Source organism: Equus caballus, chromosome 22 (genome assembly GCF_041296265.1).
Source record: "Equus caballus isolate H_3958 breed thoroughbred chromosome 22, TB-T2T, whole genome shotgun sequence".
NCBI classification, from domain to species: Eukaryota; Metazoa; Chordata; class Mammalia; order Perissodactyla; family Equidae; genus Equus; species Equus caballus.
The window spans coordinates 8913461-8929993 of NC_091705.1; the positions used below are offsets into that span (position 1 = coordinate 8913461).

General features: G+C 43.3%; 1 protein-coding gene across 45 annotated transcripts in view; it reads left to right on the forward strand.

Moving 5' to 3' along the window:
- Positions 1 to 16533, forward strand: part of KIF16B (kinesin family member 16B) — a 276847-nt gene that overhangs the window by 151802 nt on the left and 108512 nt on the right. For 37 of the 45 annotated variants that reach the window (XR_011430732.1, XR_011430729.1, XR_011430727.1 and 34 more), the window contains 2 exons: positions 86 to 168; positions 1594 to 1682. Coding sequence is in view for 36 of the 45 variants with exons in the window: in XM_070247112.1 (XP_070103213.1) it covers positions 86 to 168; positions 1594 to 1682 (172 nt within the window). In the remaining 9 variants the exon portion in view is untranslated. The remainder of the gene's footprint in view (positions 1 to 85; positions 169 to 1593; positions 1683 to 16533) is intronic. The other 8 variants (XM_070247116.1, XM_070247115.1, XM_023626091.2 and 5 more) reach the window with 2 other exon arrangements.

Here is a 16533-nt window from a genome sequence, read left to right on the forward strand (position 1 = left end):
TTTCAACTGTAGAATTTCACGTTATGATGTTGCCAACTAACCAGGTTGCTTCCTGGAAACTCATTCATGTTTTGTGTGCTCGTAGGTGCCGTGATTCTCTTGGGAAGAACCAATATGTTTCGCTTTAACCATCCAAAGGAAGCTGCCAAGCTCAGGGAGAAGAGGAAGGTGAGCGGTGTGAGGTCTCTGGGAGCTGACCCTGCTCTGGACGGGGCTGGGCCTGCAGGTGTCTCCACACTGGGTCCAGCAGTTTGACTTTCTGAACCACTTAAAAGCCCTTCTGTAACCTGCATTGGTTCTAGGGAGGGTGATTGGCTGATGAAACAGGAGAGCAAGCAAGTAAAGTCCAGAGCAGAAGGAGAAATGGCTCCTCTAGCCCCTTCTCTTCAACCCTGCACCCCCAAAAAAGAGTTCGGCATCATTTTGCCTTAAGTGGAGAGTGACTTCCACTTATGAGCATCTATTTGAGGAGTTAACCCAGTGGCAGAATCACTTTCATCCCAAAAGCTTCTCCCTCTTTCTTTCCATCCGTATTGATTTGGAATTTTGAGTGGGGTGTGAAGCAGAGCAGGGGTGGGTTTACGACAATTGGGAGACACTTTGGCTTAGTTGGATGGGGACATCCAGAGGGCACTTAAGTGCTAGATGGGGGAGGAGGGCGGAGGACCAGAAAGAAAGGGGAAGAAATGAGGGAGAGAATCTGTTTAGGGACTGTCCTTAGATTGAGGAAGATACTTAAGACTACAGCTAACATTTCTCTGAGCCAGGCACTGTGCAAAACCTCTGCATACGTGCTACCACTTTATCTGCACAACAGCTGTTATTACCTCATGTCACAGATGATTGAGATGAGAAACTGAGACTAACTTGTTTGTAGGCAGCAAGTGGGGAGCCGGGGCTGCAGCCCTGACCTGCCAACCTGCAAGTGTTTGCCTTTCACCACTGAGTTACACAGCCCTGCATCTCAGCCCACTTTCATTAAGGGCTGTCCAAAGTTGCCAGTGTCTCAAGTGGGAAATAACAAGACAGCACAGCTGCAAACCCCAGCCTTCTCCAGAGGTGCTCGTTCCCACCAGTGAAGCCTCCTATCTGTTCCAGCCCGGGGGCTCCCTGGAGGGTCCTTTTAGGTACACAGTTGCAGAGGAAGAGGGAAGCAAGCATGTTTGCCAGTAGCTTTTCATGGAAGCAAAGCAGGTCAAGCTCTTAATTTTTTGGTCTCCCTTCACCTCTTCCTCCTTCATCTTTATCGCTCAGTAAGTGTGAGTGAGTGCAGCTGATATGAGGTCAGTGCTCCTGCCAGGGAATGGAGGACAACAAAGATGTCATGACTCCTTCCCTTGACTTTGATGCAGCCTGGTCAAGGAGACCAGCAGGGTTGTGGAGTTCCCGGTGAGCTTTCCCCTCCGAGCGTGCTCAAGAAGGCTCCCCAGCCCACTGGTCCCTGGGTGCCGGCCTCAGGGAGAGCATTTGTTAGATGTGCTAGTCAGGAGTGTGCGCACCTGCTTGCCTCTCACAAGTGGAAAGCAGGGAGTCCAGAGCACAGGCCTCCTCTTGTCCGCTAAGGTAACCGCTCTGCCCTGTGTCTGCTCTTAGAGTGGCCTTCTGTCCTCCTTCAGCTTGTCCATGACTGACCTCTCGAAGTCCTGTGAGAACCTCTCCGCGGTCATGTTGTATAACCCAGGGTGAGTGACCAGCACATCTCCTTCCCTGTGATTGTCACTGTTGTGGTGTTTATTGTGTCCGCTCCATTAAAGTCACCAGATAAAAATAAACCTGCCATCGAGCCTCCTTATCAGCCACAGTCATTTTCCAAGTTCCTTTCCAGCCCTTGCTGTATATTTACATAATTTTGCTTAGTTATAATCACAACATAAATGAGATTACATATTCTGATTTTTGCTTAACAGCATAATAAGCATTAGTAAGGATTGTTACAGCTTCATTTTCATTTTCATAACTGTCTAATATTTCAGGGTTGACACTTTGATTACTCAGCGCACCATCCCTTTGGCTTAGTCACTTTCATCTCATTTTATAAATTTATTGTAATAACAGCTTTGATTCTTAAAGCTTTAAAAAGCCCAGGAAATTATGTTCACTGCTTCCAAGCACTGGGGGCCCACTGAGGACACAAACGGTAGTGTTTTAAACGGACTTCATAGCTGGGTGATCTTGGGTGGTCGGCTTAACTGCTCAGGTCCTTTGTGGTTTCATCGGTAGAACGGCCGTGATAATGAAAATGCCTGAAAACAGGGGACAGGATGAAAGGACTTTGGGATCCTTTCTAGTTTTGTGAGAGTCCATCATTTTCTCTCTCCTACAAGGAGAATCTCATATAAAACAGTAGAAGTAAATTTAATAGCTAACTAAGTGATATAAAACTGACACCAACATCATCTTCTAGAACTGTCATTTATTTAGCAGTTGCTCTATTCTCTCTTTTAATTCTCAGGATAACTCTTTCTCCATTTCACACAGAGAAACTCAATACAGGTGTGCCTTGACATGGTTTCCTACTTAGAGCTGTGGTGTGAGTCCAGGTCTGCCTGATTCCCATCACGCTCTGACCATGTTCCTACATGCCCTTTTCCAATCAGGGTGCTAGTTCAGACCTGGGGGCCAGTTCCATTGCCCGTGACCTCCTGGCTCATCACTTCTCACAAGCACTGAGCCACATCTTCGATGGCTTTCTCTCCTTCAGCTCAAGTCAGTACTCTGGTTTGTGGAAAGCAGATATGTCTATGAGGAATTTCTTCATTGTTATAGGAGTAAAATGGGGTGGGGATGGGGAAGGCTTTGATCACACTTCTGGCTTCCTCATTTTATGAGTGAGTAAGCTGAAGCCCAGAACTCTGACACTTTGTAAAAAAAAAAAAAAAAAGCTAGTTAGTGCAATACCGTGCATGCAGGCTTCTGGGCCTCTCCCTCATTCTAGAACTTCTAGAAGTAGAAGCAAGCAGTTTACTCCCCTGTGTCAGCCTTTGTCTATGCCATTCAGCCCTTCTAGCTTATTGCATGGTTATTGAGGAGAATTGTGCTCATTAAATAAGTCTATCTTGAAATAAGATGTATTGATTGATAAGACCCCTGAAATATGAGAACAGTGTCAGAGCAAATGGATTATCAGTACTTTGGAAGGCACATTTTGTTGTGGGTCTTTAATTCCTTATAGTAGTTTTAGCAACTAGAGATTGAGATTGAATCTTTCATATCTTTCATATGCTCACTTTATTTAAGTTTAATGTAATATGCAGGTCTTTAGGGTCAGTTTCCGTTTAAATAGTGCATTTCCATCTGTTCAATGTCGTTTGGCTAATTAAATTGTTCTGGGACACAAAGAGTGCTTGCTTGGATTCATCTCCCAGTTTGGGACATAGTTCCAGTCCTGACATCCAGGCACCAGCTTCATTATCCTTGATGGTGGTGCCTTCTACTTTGAAACCATTTGCAAATATTGTGTGGCTGTTCAATGCCTCTGAAAACCAAAAAGTGATCTCCACTTGGCCTATCCTCTGAGACACAGGGTTGCCAGCTGTGGCCCCTTCTTTCCTTAGCATTTATGGATAGGATCTAAGTCCTTCTTTTTTCTCCTCCATCCCCCTAAAAGTGATGCCATTTTTTGTTGTTTGTGTGTTTTTAAGTTAAAATGCTTTTTCTCTGTGTTTATAAAATGTAGGTCAAGTGTCCTAATTTTCATTCTTAAAACTTTTCAGTGACTTTCCATGGTCTTAAAAATGAAATTCCAGCCCCTTACCATGTCCCTCAGGCTCTCTGTCCCCCGGCTCTTCTTAGCACTTGCCTCTCCGCATGCTGGGAACCCAGGCATTTCAGGTTCAGGTTTGTGCTCAGACTCAGCTGGGCTAGCGATGCCTTTGGGGCTTTTCCTTTGCTGGTCCCAGAGCCTGGCATGTGTTTTGAGATGCGCTGCCTGTTCTTCCTCCAAGGCATAGTAAGTACGATCTCTCCTCCAGAAGCTATTCCCACCTTTCCTCCCCTGATCAAAAATAAATGTCCCTTCTTCACAGCACACTGCTCCATTTCTGTCATTCTTATTTGTTCTTCTTTGTAACATACACTCATCTGTCAACAAGTCCTCTCTGAGTGCCTTCTGTGAAGGTTCCAGCATAGGCATAGTTACCAACAACACTGACAGGGTCAGTTCACTGCTTGTGGAGGCGAGAAAGCAATCACAGGTAATTTACAAATAAATTCAGAAAGTGAAAATGAAATGAAAAGAAAATGTGTTTGATGACTTGGGTCAGTATTTCATGGAGTGATCAGGGAAGGCTTCCTGAGGAGGGAACATTAAGACTTGAGCGGAGGGAAGATGACACTTGGGCAGCAGAGAAGGAGAGGGAGGAGAGTATTCCAGGCAGAAGGAAAAGCAGGCACAATGGCTTCCAAGTGAGAAGAGGAAAGATACAGGAAGAAGAGGAAGAAGAAGGAGAGTGGTGGAGGGGAGGTGGTCAGGGGCCTTATAGGCCGCTGGAAAGAGTTTCACTGTTTCCTAGGAGTGCTGGGAAACTGTCAGAGGGCCTTAAGGAGGAGGGTAGCCTGAAGATGTACTTACTACAAATATTAGCATGTAGTCATTTGGAGAAGGTAGCATAGAGGCAAGAGACCATTCAGAAGGCTGTTTCCTTCGTCCAGGTGACAGAGAACAGTGGCTTGGATCTGGGTGGTTGCCATAGAGATGAAGATCCTGACTGAAGGGGGATTCCTAGCTTTCAGGTTTAAATAGTTGGGCAGATGGTGCACCCATTCCTGACATGGGGGATACCAGGAGGACTGACCTAGGCTGACAGCTGGGTCAGAGTTCAGTGTGTGTGAGTGTCTTTCCTGTTAGACTGGAAGTTTTTTGAGGTCAGAGGCTTGTCTTATTAATTTCTGTATTTTAAAGTGTCATTCCCATAACATACGTAATAAATGTTTAGCAAACAGATTAAGAATGAAATTTTCCTAAGATAGATGAGTCTTTTTGGAAAAGGTTTTTCACTAATTTCTCTGAGCATGGATTGTCCGCATAGTGTAAAATGGCATACTATGCAAAGGAATGTGCTTTTGCGGCTTGGGCCAATTCCAAAATGACACTGCAGTTACTCAAATAATCTCAAGGTCATGTTCAGGATCCTCAAGCAAAAAGGTAGGAAGAGGGCCTCATGATGAAATGAAGAATTAGGCCAAGGCACTCAGAAAGTTCAAGTGAGAAACAGTCTGTTTTAGACTGCAGTACAGTTGGCTGAGGAGATGGTTCTGGATGCGTTTGATGCTACCGTTGTACATCCTGTTCACCTGGCTTCAGTTGACAGAGACATTTTGTCTCTGCCACCCCGGCAATACTCAGTTGTACAAATTAAAATTAAAATTACTTAACACTACATCATACCTTCATTCTCTCTAACTTCTACTCTACTTACCACCTGCTGTAGAGAATGATTGCCCATGAATTAAAACATAATTGGAGAAAAGTGCCTACTCTGATTTCTTGTGAAGTTTTCTGCTCCAGCAACTCGGCAAAACAAAGCAGGATCAAAGCTATAGATGTGTTGTTTATACCTTTTTATGTCACAGATGTAAATACCCTCAGCCTAAATTAAGCACCGTGTGATAAACTGGAAGAACCTTGAAAGAAATATATTTACTACTTGGACTCTAGCTGAATAGTTGTTATTTCAATCTGGATAATAAACTGCTTAGACACAAGAGCATGTTGGTTTCTCAAAATGGAAAAGTAGGGCTGAGATGCTTCAACAGCATTTATTGAGAGTCTGGTATGCGTGCAGAATTTGTAAGTGTCAGTTGCCATGTTCTCTCTGCCTAGGAACGTGCACACGTGCATGTGAACCCATTTGAGTGAAGGCCAGGCGGTACATGCTTCAGGGCAAAGAGCAGTGGTTAAGTAGCTGCCCCCTGGGAGATCCAATGAGAAGCGGTTGGTGCGAGTTGAAGTGCCTCAGAAGGGGTTCTCTTTGTGTAGCCGTGCTTTGTAATGTATTGGTTAACTTAGAAAACTGGAGACTTCCAGAAGGAATCTTTCTTGACATTGAGATCACCTCTACCCAGGTCATGGAATCTGTGTTATAAGCTTAGTTTATAGGAACCCACCTGTCCTCAAAGCTTATGGAGACCTGGCCTTTTTTTCTGTCATACCATCTTCCCCAGTTTCACCCTGTTTAGCTCCCTCTCAGTGCCCTAGCAACATATAACCTGTAATAAATAGCCAGAGCCCGTGTCTGAAGGGTGGTATGGAGGAGATAGCAGGGGTTATAAGGAACCTTAAGTAAAAGATTCTCAGAAGCCTCCAGTCTAGTGCTTTCTTCTCTAGAGTTGAGGACATGAGGATGCTAAAAGTGTGTAATAATGCCTTAGCTTGGAGAACAAAGCATGGAAGAATATTAACCAAAGATTTAGTCCTGGACACCCACCCCTTAGCAACCCCAAATCACTCCCTTCAGTTCTGCTTGAGAATTCTCTCCAAGATTCACAAATGAACTGAATTCTGTGCTAGCTCCTGAGATGTTTGCAAGTAGGAGAGGCAGACTTTGGGGGAGGAACATTTTGTGAGCAAACAAGATGAGTGCTGGAAGGAGAGAATCTTGCTGAGCCTTAGGAAGAGATAAGAGGAATCTGCAGGCAAAGGCCTGGCTGGGGAGCACTCTAATAGCCAAGCACGGATATTTACAGTCTGCTTTTGATGAACGGACAGAGCTGTGTTTGGGGAGATGCACTTTTGGGTTTGTGCAGACTGGATTAGAAGTAGGAGAGAGATTGCAGGTCACGTTCTGCAGGCACATTCGTAGTAGCTGTGTAAGCACAACATTTTTATAAATTCTGGTCGGCATGTTCAGAATTTATGTTTTTTATTAAAATATATGGCCCCAAATGCAGCAGAGAACTATTTTCTGTATACTCATAAGCATTTGATAACTCCTTCTTCACTCTTTTTTTAAAAATGATGGTAAAATACACAACAAAAAATTTAGCATGTTAACTGTTTTGAAGTGTACAGTTCAGTACTGTTAAGTGCATTCAAATTGTTGTGCAGCCAATCTCCAGAACTCTTTGTATCTTATCAAACTGAAACTCCGTACCCTTTAAGCTAGCTCCCTATTCCTTCTTTCCCCCAATCCCTAGCAATCAAGATTCTACTTTCTGTCTCAGGAATTTGACTACTTTATGTACCTCCTAAAGTGGAATCATACAGTATTTGTCTTTTTGTGACTGGCCTGTTTTACTTAGCATAATGTCTTCAGAGTTCATCCACGTTGTAGCAAGTATCAGAACTTCCTCCTCCATTTTTAAGGCTGAATAATATTCCATTGTATGTATATACTACATCTTGCGTATCCATTTATCTGTTTATGGACGTTTGGGTTGCTTCTATCATTTGGCTGCTGTCAATAATGCTGCTATGAGAATGGGTGTACAAATATCTGTTTGAGTGCTTGCTTTCAGTTCTTTTGGGTATATACCCAGAAGTGGAATTGTTGTATCATGTGAGAATTCTGTTTTTAATTTTTTAAGAAATTACTTTGCTGTTTTCCATAGCTATACCATTTTACATTCCCATCAACAGTGCACAAGGATTCCAATTTCTCTACATCCTAGCCAACACTTACTGTTTTCTGTTTTTTGTTTGTTTGTTTTTTTGATAGTAACCCTCCAAATGGGTGTGAGGTGAGATCTCATGTGGCTTTTCTTCACTCTTGTTTTTTTCCTTCTGTTTTCTCAAGAATGTCCAATCTGGAAAATAGTGTATGGAAATATAGAAAGAAAGAAAATCTCAAAATTTAATTCCCCCAAAAGTATAGTACATAAATATGCGTGTAAATCTCACACAGATCAATATCCTGATGACCTCTCTCAAACCCTGCCAAGTTCAGTTCAACCAGCTCATTCTCACGTATCTCAAACCCCGGTTGATGGTAGGCATTCAAGAAGTGTTTCTCCCCAAGGAGAGACGTAATCATCTTTGCTTTGAGGGTGATCACTCTGCTGGGCTGAGTAACAGGGGCACTGAGGAAGCTATGGGAAGGACACAGGAGGTGAGGGTGTGAACTGAGGCAGCAGTTGAAGGAAACTAGAAGAAGGGGCGGGCTCTAGAGGCATTTAGGGCAGGAAGTCATGCGGCCTGGATGATTAATTGGATGTGAGAAACGAAGATATTGACTACCATTTTCTGACTTAAATAATTGGTTGGGGGTTGCATGCTACCCAGCTGAAATACAAGTACAGGAGGAGGAGCAGTTGTCAAGAGGCAGGGAGGATAATGAGTACAACCTTGAAAAACTGGGCCCACGGCCTTGACCTTTCTCCCGTAAGTGACCGTATCTTTGAGTCCTCTGTCAGCTACCACACGCCCCGTGGGAAAAGCTGGAGTCTCACTACTTGTGTGGCTTGTCAAAAGCACAGGATGAAGGCGGCTCCCTCTGTCGAATAAAATAGACATTGGCTAGTTCTACCACTTCTTCCTCATCCATTCAGCTGCTGTTTGAGGGCTCCTCATCTGTCCGCCCCTGTGCTGGGGCTCAGTCATCGCAGAGCATGATTGAGTGCACAGGGAAGACATTTGTAAAGCCTGTCAGAAGTCAGGATGCTGGTAGCATTGTCTTTTGCACATGCCAAACTTGGATTACTTGGGGGTATCTTTAAAGTAGGGGAAGCCATGCAGTTCAGCCCAGGCCACGCACTCCAGTGTGCTGCATCTCAGTACAGTGAGCCATCTCAGAGACTACCCACGTATGCACGGAATCCTGTGATCAGCAGGTGGCCACGGCCTCATCATAAGTGCAGAGTTTGGTGTCGCTTACACCATTTGCCCTGTCACCTCTCTAGGAGCAGTTTTAACAAACAGGAATTTAAAAAGAATTGGTGGGGCACCTCCTGTTCAAACAGACTTGTTTCAGAGCATTCTCCTTCTGCTTTTAACACTTTCCACCTCTTAGGCAAACTACTTTTTGGTCTTGTAAATTATTACATAATGCATACTATTTGCTTAATAAATGTTAGCTGCCGCCATGCTCCCACTCCCCCTCCTCTCCTCCTCCTCTGGTTTTCTCTTATTAAACCCCCATGACCACATCTGTCTACAAATGTTGGGACTCTTCTTGAGTTTCAACAGCTCCTTTCCCTTCTCGCCCCAGGTTCCCGAGCACCAACCTGCTTTCCAGTCATTTGAAAGAAATCACTGCCCACTCTATCTCTTGGGAATATTTTTTCTTCCCAGTTTGACTCCATACAGGGACTCCGTCTTCACAGCTCTCTCCTTCTTGCTGTCCCCACCCCGACCCCGAGCAAGTCCACGGGGGGGCCTTTTCACTGAGAATTTTGCTGCCCATCACGGTGGAAGAACGTGAAAGAGAGATTTTTTTTTTCTTTAAATGGCCAACGTGGTCAATACCTGAGGAGTGGCAGATGTTCCCTAGTCATCAGGGTGACAGTCATGGCCTTGAACGTAATTCCTGATTTCCTCTATGAGATGATACAGGAAAGACTCATGGATCTGCCCCTGGAATCCTGTCCCAACCTTGAGCTGAAAGGTGGAGCTCACCTCACTCCTTAGCCCTTCATGGAGACACCGTCTTCCTCTCAGGCCCGCTCCTCTTCCCAGCATCTGGCCTGGCCCCTCAGTGCCTGTGGGGTGACCTCCAAGCTCCGACGTGCTCATCCATGACTTTGTTCTCCAACATTATCTTCTGTCACTTTCCACTTTGAACTTTATGCTTTGGTTTAAGTGGATGAAATAGAGCTTTTACACCTGTTTCCAGGTCAAATCTGTCTATAAAACCTTCCTACTCTTCTTCTTTTGGCCAATCTTCTTCATCTTCCAAGCTGAGTAGAGGAGTTATCACCTCAGGAAGTGTTCTGTGCATCTCCAGTTTGAGTTAAATGCTTCCTCTTTATTCTCTGGCAGGCATTTTGTGGATACTTTTCCCAAATTTGTTTAATTGATGCTAATACCTGCTTTCGCAGTAGGCTTCACGAGGGCAGGGACCAGGCCTTGCTTGTCTTTGAATCGCCAGAATCTCGCACATAATGGGCACTTAACAAATGCTCACTGAGCTGTAGGTTTTGGCCAGCAGTTGTACTCTCAACACAAAGGATGTGTCTGTTCATAGGTCTCCAGGGGCCTTGTGGCTTCGAATGGATCCTATGTGCTTTTTGCTGTCTCCAGATTGGCTCACCCCTGTATTTGTGAGTCTCTCACTCACACACGTGTACTTCACACGTTTTGTGGCTTTCTTAACTATTACAAATATCTCTTGCTTTCCTTGGTATTTTATAGACCTGAGTATGTTTTTTGCAATAGACTGAAAATTTACTACTCACTACTCAGTTCCTCTTAGAGCAAAGCTCTCTGAAAGAATTCTGTCTGGTTTGCAAATTATTGTATCCAGTAAGATCCAGCTTATCTTCAAAGCAACCCACTTTTGGTCTTTGTTCAATAGGCAACCTACTAATTCTCTGAATAGCCCATGTCTTACCCCCATGCTTTGAATCTTAGTAAGATTTGGAGTTTTTAAAAGTAAAGTCCTTGCTGGCCAAGAACATCTTATCAGCCCAACTGGGCACATAAAGTTAAGTGTATCGTTTCTAACATAGTTTTGGAACTTACTGCTGGCTCGCATCTCAAGCACCCTGGAAACCAGGATTTGTACACACACACATGCGTGGTACTGGGTGCCAGAGAATTTTTGGATGTGGCAAAGCAGCCTGGTAACTTCTTTTGGGAGTTAGTTCCAATTTGGAGAAGTACCCAGCCAGGGTCTTTGCCAGGAAATAATTTTCCTGCAGGGGAGACATTCCTCCTCAACCAGCACAGCGTCTTTCAGAAGAAAACAAGCCCACTGCTTGGGCATCCTCTGCTTTGCTCTGAGACTGCAAACAGGCAGCTAATTTGGCAGGATGTGGAAGCTTTCACAGCTTCTTGAAAGTGCTCTAAGCTAAATTAGATACATTCCAAGTTCATTTGAATCTTGAAAATAAAAGAAGAAATTTTTACTTGCTCATTAGCTCCTTTAAGCACTAACTAGTGGTGAGCCCATTTAAATGGATATATTTGAATAATTAAATTCTAAAGAAGAGAAACACTTGGGTTTCAAATGCAGTTGGGCCAAAAATATCAAAAGTCAGAATCAGACTTGTGTTTGATAAGCCATCCAAGCAGCTTCATGGAGTGTAGCAGCCTGAGATGGGGTTTGGTAAGCCTCAGGGCCAACACAGACCTCAGGAGCTGTGGAAGGCCCCCGACTCTGAAGATGGTCTGAAGTCTTCAACGATTAGGGGATGAAGTTAGATGAGTGATAATTATTTTTAATCTAATTTTTTATCTTAATGTGTTCATTATGGAAAATTTAGAAATCACAAACAAGCAGAAAAGAAGAAATTACTGCAGAATTAACATGATGCTGTATATTCTAGTCTATATAGAATCTGTCTGTTCACTATCTATCTGTTCTACTATCTAGCCATGTCTCTCTGCCTCTCTCTGTATGTGTGTGCGTATGTATGTATACATGTTTATATGTCTACATTTGTACTTAGCTATATTTATGTGTGTTCTTTTACCAAGATGGCTTCATACTGGACTTGTAAGAATTTTTTGCATATATATCTTTTCCTACATCACTTTAGTGTCCATGCGATATTCCATTGTATGGATATTCCATACTTTATTTAACTTATCTTCTGTTGGTAAACATTTTGTTGTCAAGTTTTGAGCTCTCACAAGCAGTTGGGGTGAAGATGTTTGTAGCTAAATCTTTGTGCTTATTCATGATTACTTCCTCAGGGGAGAACAAAGTAGAGATGGAATGTCTAGGCCAGAGGGTGTGTATAGTTTTAAGGCTTTGATACGTGTTCACAGATTGTTCTACAGAATGCTTGTACATATCACTGATGTTCTCACTGATACTGAGGAGAGTTTCCATTTCCTTGTAAACTGGGAAGATATCCTTTTGAAGTGTAGACTTGTCTCAATATAAGTACACCCTCCTGGATGCGGTTCTAGGCTGTATTCACAGACAGTAGAGTCTAGGGAATCCTGCTAATAGTGGCTCTTTCTAGAAGCATGTCCTGGGCATCCTGATCATCTCCAAGGATTTGTCAAGCACCTATTTTGTCCTGTGTTGAGCTACATGCTGTAGTGGAATGCCGTGTGAGGTTATTCCAGCCTTCCTAGTCCTTTCAGTTTAAGAGTAGGGGTGGAGTTTCACAATGCAGAGCTAGAAGGAACTAGATTCCAAACGAAGAGTTCTGGGATTTGAATGCCAAAAGCCAAAGGCACCAAGATGGTAGTGAGGACTTCTCACAGGCTGACAACAATTGTACGAGAAGAAAGTAGTTTCATTTTCCCTTCTATCTTCCACCCTTCCCTGTTTCTTCCTTAAGCTCTCCCTCCTCATTCCTTCTTTCCCTCTCGTCCTCGCTCTCTTCTTGCCTTCCTTCAGCTGGAAGGGTAAATACCTCACATTAAGGAGAAAGTAAGAAGACATCCATAACAGGGTTCTATCCTTCATTGTGTTAGCCTAAGCTTCACTGTAGATGACTGTAAGCTTCCAGAAAACAGGCACAGCATCTAGTTTATTGCTCACTCGGTGCCCAGCAGGTACCTGGAACATAATAGGATCTAATAAATGTGAACTAAGTAAATTCACTTTCCCCCCTGAATTCATACCCATGTAGAAGGGGCTTCAGAAAAGCATCTGGTCATAGCTGGAGGTGTCTGGATAAGATTTTCCCCTTCAGGTGAGGGCATGGTTTTCACTGCATGTCCTGGGGTGAAAGATCACCTTCCCTTGTAAACACAGTGCCTTGCTAGCTCCACTTTTCTCTCACTATCTGGTACTTTATCCTTTTGTTTTTTTACTTGCTGACCTTGAGTGTGAAAGTTTTATACACATAGTTGGCAATATTTATGTTGCTGGTGATTTGGTAGTTAGCCTGTGTTTTAGTTGATGATAATTTACTGTGTTTGCCTCTGCTCGTTTATTTTATTGGGCCTTACCATTTTTCAAACGTTTGGTTTGCTGCAAGGCTGATTTCTTCTCCAGTTTTTGGTCTCAGATGCCTTGCTTTTTTATGGCCCATTTACTAACTTTGCAGTTTCTGTGGAGTGCCCTAAACAGCTTGTTAAGATACACAGTCTTGGGGAACTTGTGATGAAAGCAACTGAAAGACATGGGCTTCTTCCTTCCTTTAACAGAGATTAGTGTTAATTACTGACTTTGCGTTTTTCTTTTTTGTCCTTGAATATTATTCCACTGTGAGCCACTTTAAAAGATGAGCTCCCTGTGTTTTCTCTTTTCAAAGTAGGTGGGGAGATGAGTTGTGGGATTCAAAGATCAATCTGTCTGTATTCAGTTACTTTGGGTTCGCATTGCCCGAGCATGTATGCTTCACTCATGTGATTGTACAACACAAAGCCAACTTGCAAAGGTCACCTGAGGAACTGAGACTCTTCCTCATGAAAGGATGGATGGCAGGTATGGGAAAGGGTGGATTATAGTAGATTTCCTCTTAGTCCTCCATGACAGCATGATTTTCCTTTGAGGTAACATATTGTATTAACTTGATTATATGCTATGAGTTCTCTGTAATTCAACTCATTGGGTTAGAGCGTGTTGCTGATTCAGTCAAGGGTTCCAGTGTTACAGATCTGTGCTTGCTTCCAGGTCTTTGCACATGCTGTTTCCTCTTCCTGGAACACTTGTTCGTGTGTCCACCAGCTCTTCACATGGCTAAATCCTACATAGTCTGTAAGATCTCAGTTTAAATGTCACTTCCTCTTAAGGGCCCTACCAACCCCAATCCAAATTTCATCTCCTTGACTACTCACTTGTAGCATCGTCTGTCTTTCTTTGACAGCATTTTAAATAGTTGGTAATTGTGTCTGTTGGTGCAACTATTTGTCTACTCTTGGTCTCTATATTTAGTGGTGAATGAAAGGGTCTAATTTTCTTAATACTGTGTTCTTACTTCTGAGTAGCTGTTTGAGAAGTAATTGTTGACTGACTGTGTATGTGTGAGTTGTTCCCTGATGAGGCATTTCCATCCCCCTCTTTTATTACACATCATAATTCTAACCTTGAAAAGCTGTGTCCCACATCAGTGACATCACATGTTTAGTCCTCATCAGCAACTCCCATATCTTATGATCTACTAAGGTTAATCATCATCATTGTTGGAAATAAATGGAAATGAACCAGAGATTCCTAGAAGCGTAAAGGAAATAAAATGGTTGCTATAATGACAGCAGATTAAGAAAAATTTTTGAAATAGATAGTTTGTCTCATTACAAATTGAAATGCTTATTATAAAAAAGTACACATTCAGAAATGAACAAAATAATCACAAGCATTCACAGTCCTTCCACCAAGAAATAATGATTGGTTTACATTTGTAGTATTTGCTTATATTTTGAAGTATATATATTTAATTGTACATCAGATATTGTAATTATGCACCATATAGAATATTTTAAAAACCACAATTGAGATCATACTAAATATACAGTTCTGTATTGTGGTTTTTCCTTTAACATTTTAGTATGAACTTTTTCCATGCCATTGAGCACAAATCTTCATTCTATGTTTATATCATAATTTAACGCTTAGTCTCTAAGGACTTTTGGTGCTTATAAGAAATGGGAGAAGTTCTTTTAAATAAATTTGCTGCCTGCCCTTGAGGAGTTACCACAGTGTGTGCTCAGGACAGAAAGGGTGGTGGTTCTTGTACTGGCTTTTTCAGCTGGCCACGTAGATCTTCTTGTTGCTCAATTTACTGTGCTATAAGAGCAGTGGCTTTCAAACATGTTGGGCCATTCATTTCTTTCTTTTTTTCCATGTAAAATTGTTGGTTATGTTTCAATTAATCTGCTTATATGAGTCTTTTCTGCTGTTATTTTGTCAGTGAAATCCACCCCCCCCCCCCAAATTCTTTATTTGATGGCAGCCGCTGCTTACATTAAAGCAACAAGAGGAGGAATTAAAAGAGAGATGTCAGAGAGAGAAATAATGAAAGGAAGGTTTGGGGATCTAGAAGAGAAGAGGCATGAGAGTGCAGAGCGGGAGTGGGCTGACAGGCCAGCGGAGGTGCAGAGGGGCTCCTGAGGCCTCTGCTCAGGCCCAGGCCCAGGCCGAGGCCCACGCACACATTTCAAGCATTGCCTGGCTAGGTGTGTTAGCATTTTGTCTGTCAGTGCACAATATCAGAGGAGTACAAATGTGTAAAGCAGACTTGTAAAGCTCTCCACTTCAACGATGTATCATCAAGGCAGAGGAACTGTGGTGCATTTTAAATCTTTTTCACACCTTCAAACTTCCCGTGTCTGTTCGCTTTTCCGTCTGCCCACAAATATGCACAGCTTTTCTTTTCTTAAACTAACCTCTTCTTGTGCTACCTAATGTAGATCCTACCAACCTTTGGTCAGAATCATCTACCATGTACGTTTCCAACAATATGAGATTGCTTACATAAATCACGGTGCATCTCTATTATAGAATTGCGTGATATTAAACTATGTTGTAGAATAGTAGTTAATGATTTGGGAATTTGTCCAAGGTATGTATTAAGAGAAAAAGATCGCAAAATAGACTCTGTTGTAGGCTCTCGTCTGTGTGTCTAAGTGTATGGCTGTGAAGCCTGAAGGCTGTATACCCATATGGAGCAATCATGTGAGGGCCTTACCTGTATTTTGCTCACCTGTGTTTTCTAAATTTGCTGCCGTGAATTACCTTCATCTTGAAAGCATGAGAAGTAGCAAAAGTTGTTATTTTTTAAGGGAAAGAGAACTTGGCATTGACCGACAACATCTCTTCCTCGCCCAGATATTCTGTGACCCTGTTTGATTTAGGTCTGGCTCATGTCCCTGGCTTCAAAGCGTTACCCATAGCAGTCATTGGTTGGACACGTAGTATGTGCTTGCAGAAGGCCGTCAGGATATGCAGTCAACTAAGACGGATCTCTGTCCTCAAGGAGCCCTGGTGGACTGGGCTCTTGTCTGCCCTCTGTGACATGTAGGGCCCTGGGTGATCTTGGCCTTGACTCCCTCTTGGGCCACAGTTGCTCTTATACCATCACTCTCCCCAGGTTCCATCTGTTCTCACCGTGCTGATCTTGCTGTACTCCCAGCATGCCACACAGGTTGTCTCTTGGTCATTGACCTAGCTTCTCCCTCGTGTTGGCACCAGGTGCATCCTTATGGTCACTCTCTTCATTCTGTTCTCTCCTAAATATACCCATCTCTCTCCACCCTCTCTCCTGGCTTTATTCTTTTTCAAAGTACCTGTCACATAACATACTCATTGTTAGTTAGCTGTCCCCTCATTAGAATGGAAGGGTTACAGGGGCCGGCCCCGTGGCCGAGTGGTTGGGTTTGCACGCTCCGCTTCAGCAGCCCACGGTTTCGCCGGTTCTGATCCTGGGCGTGGACATGGTGCCGCTCATCGGGCCATGGTGTGGCGGCATCCCACCTGCCACAACTCGAGGGACCCACAACTGGAATGTACAACTGTGTACTGTGTGGTTTTGGGG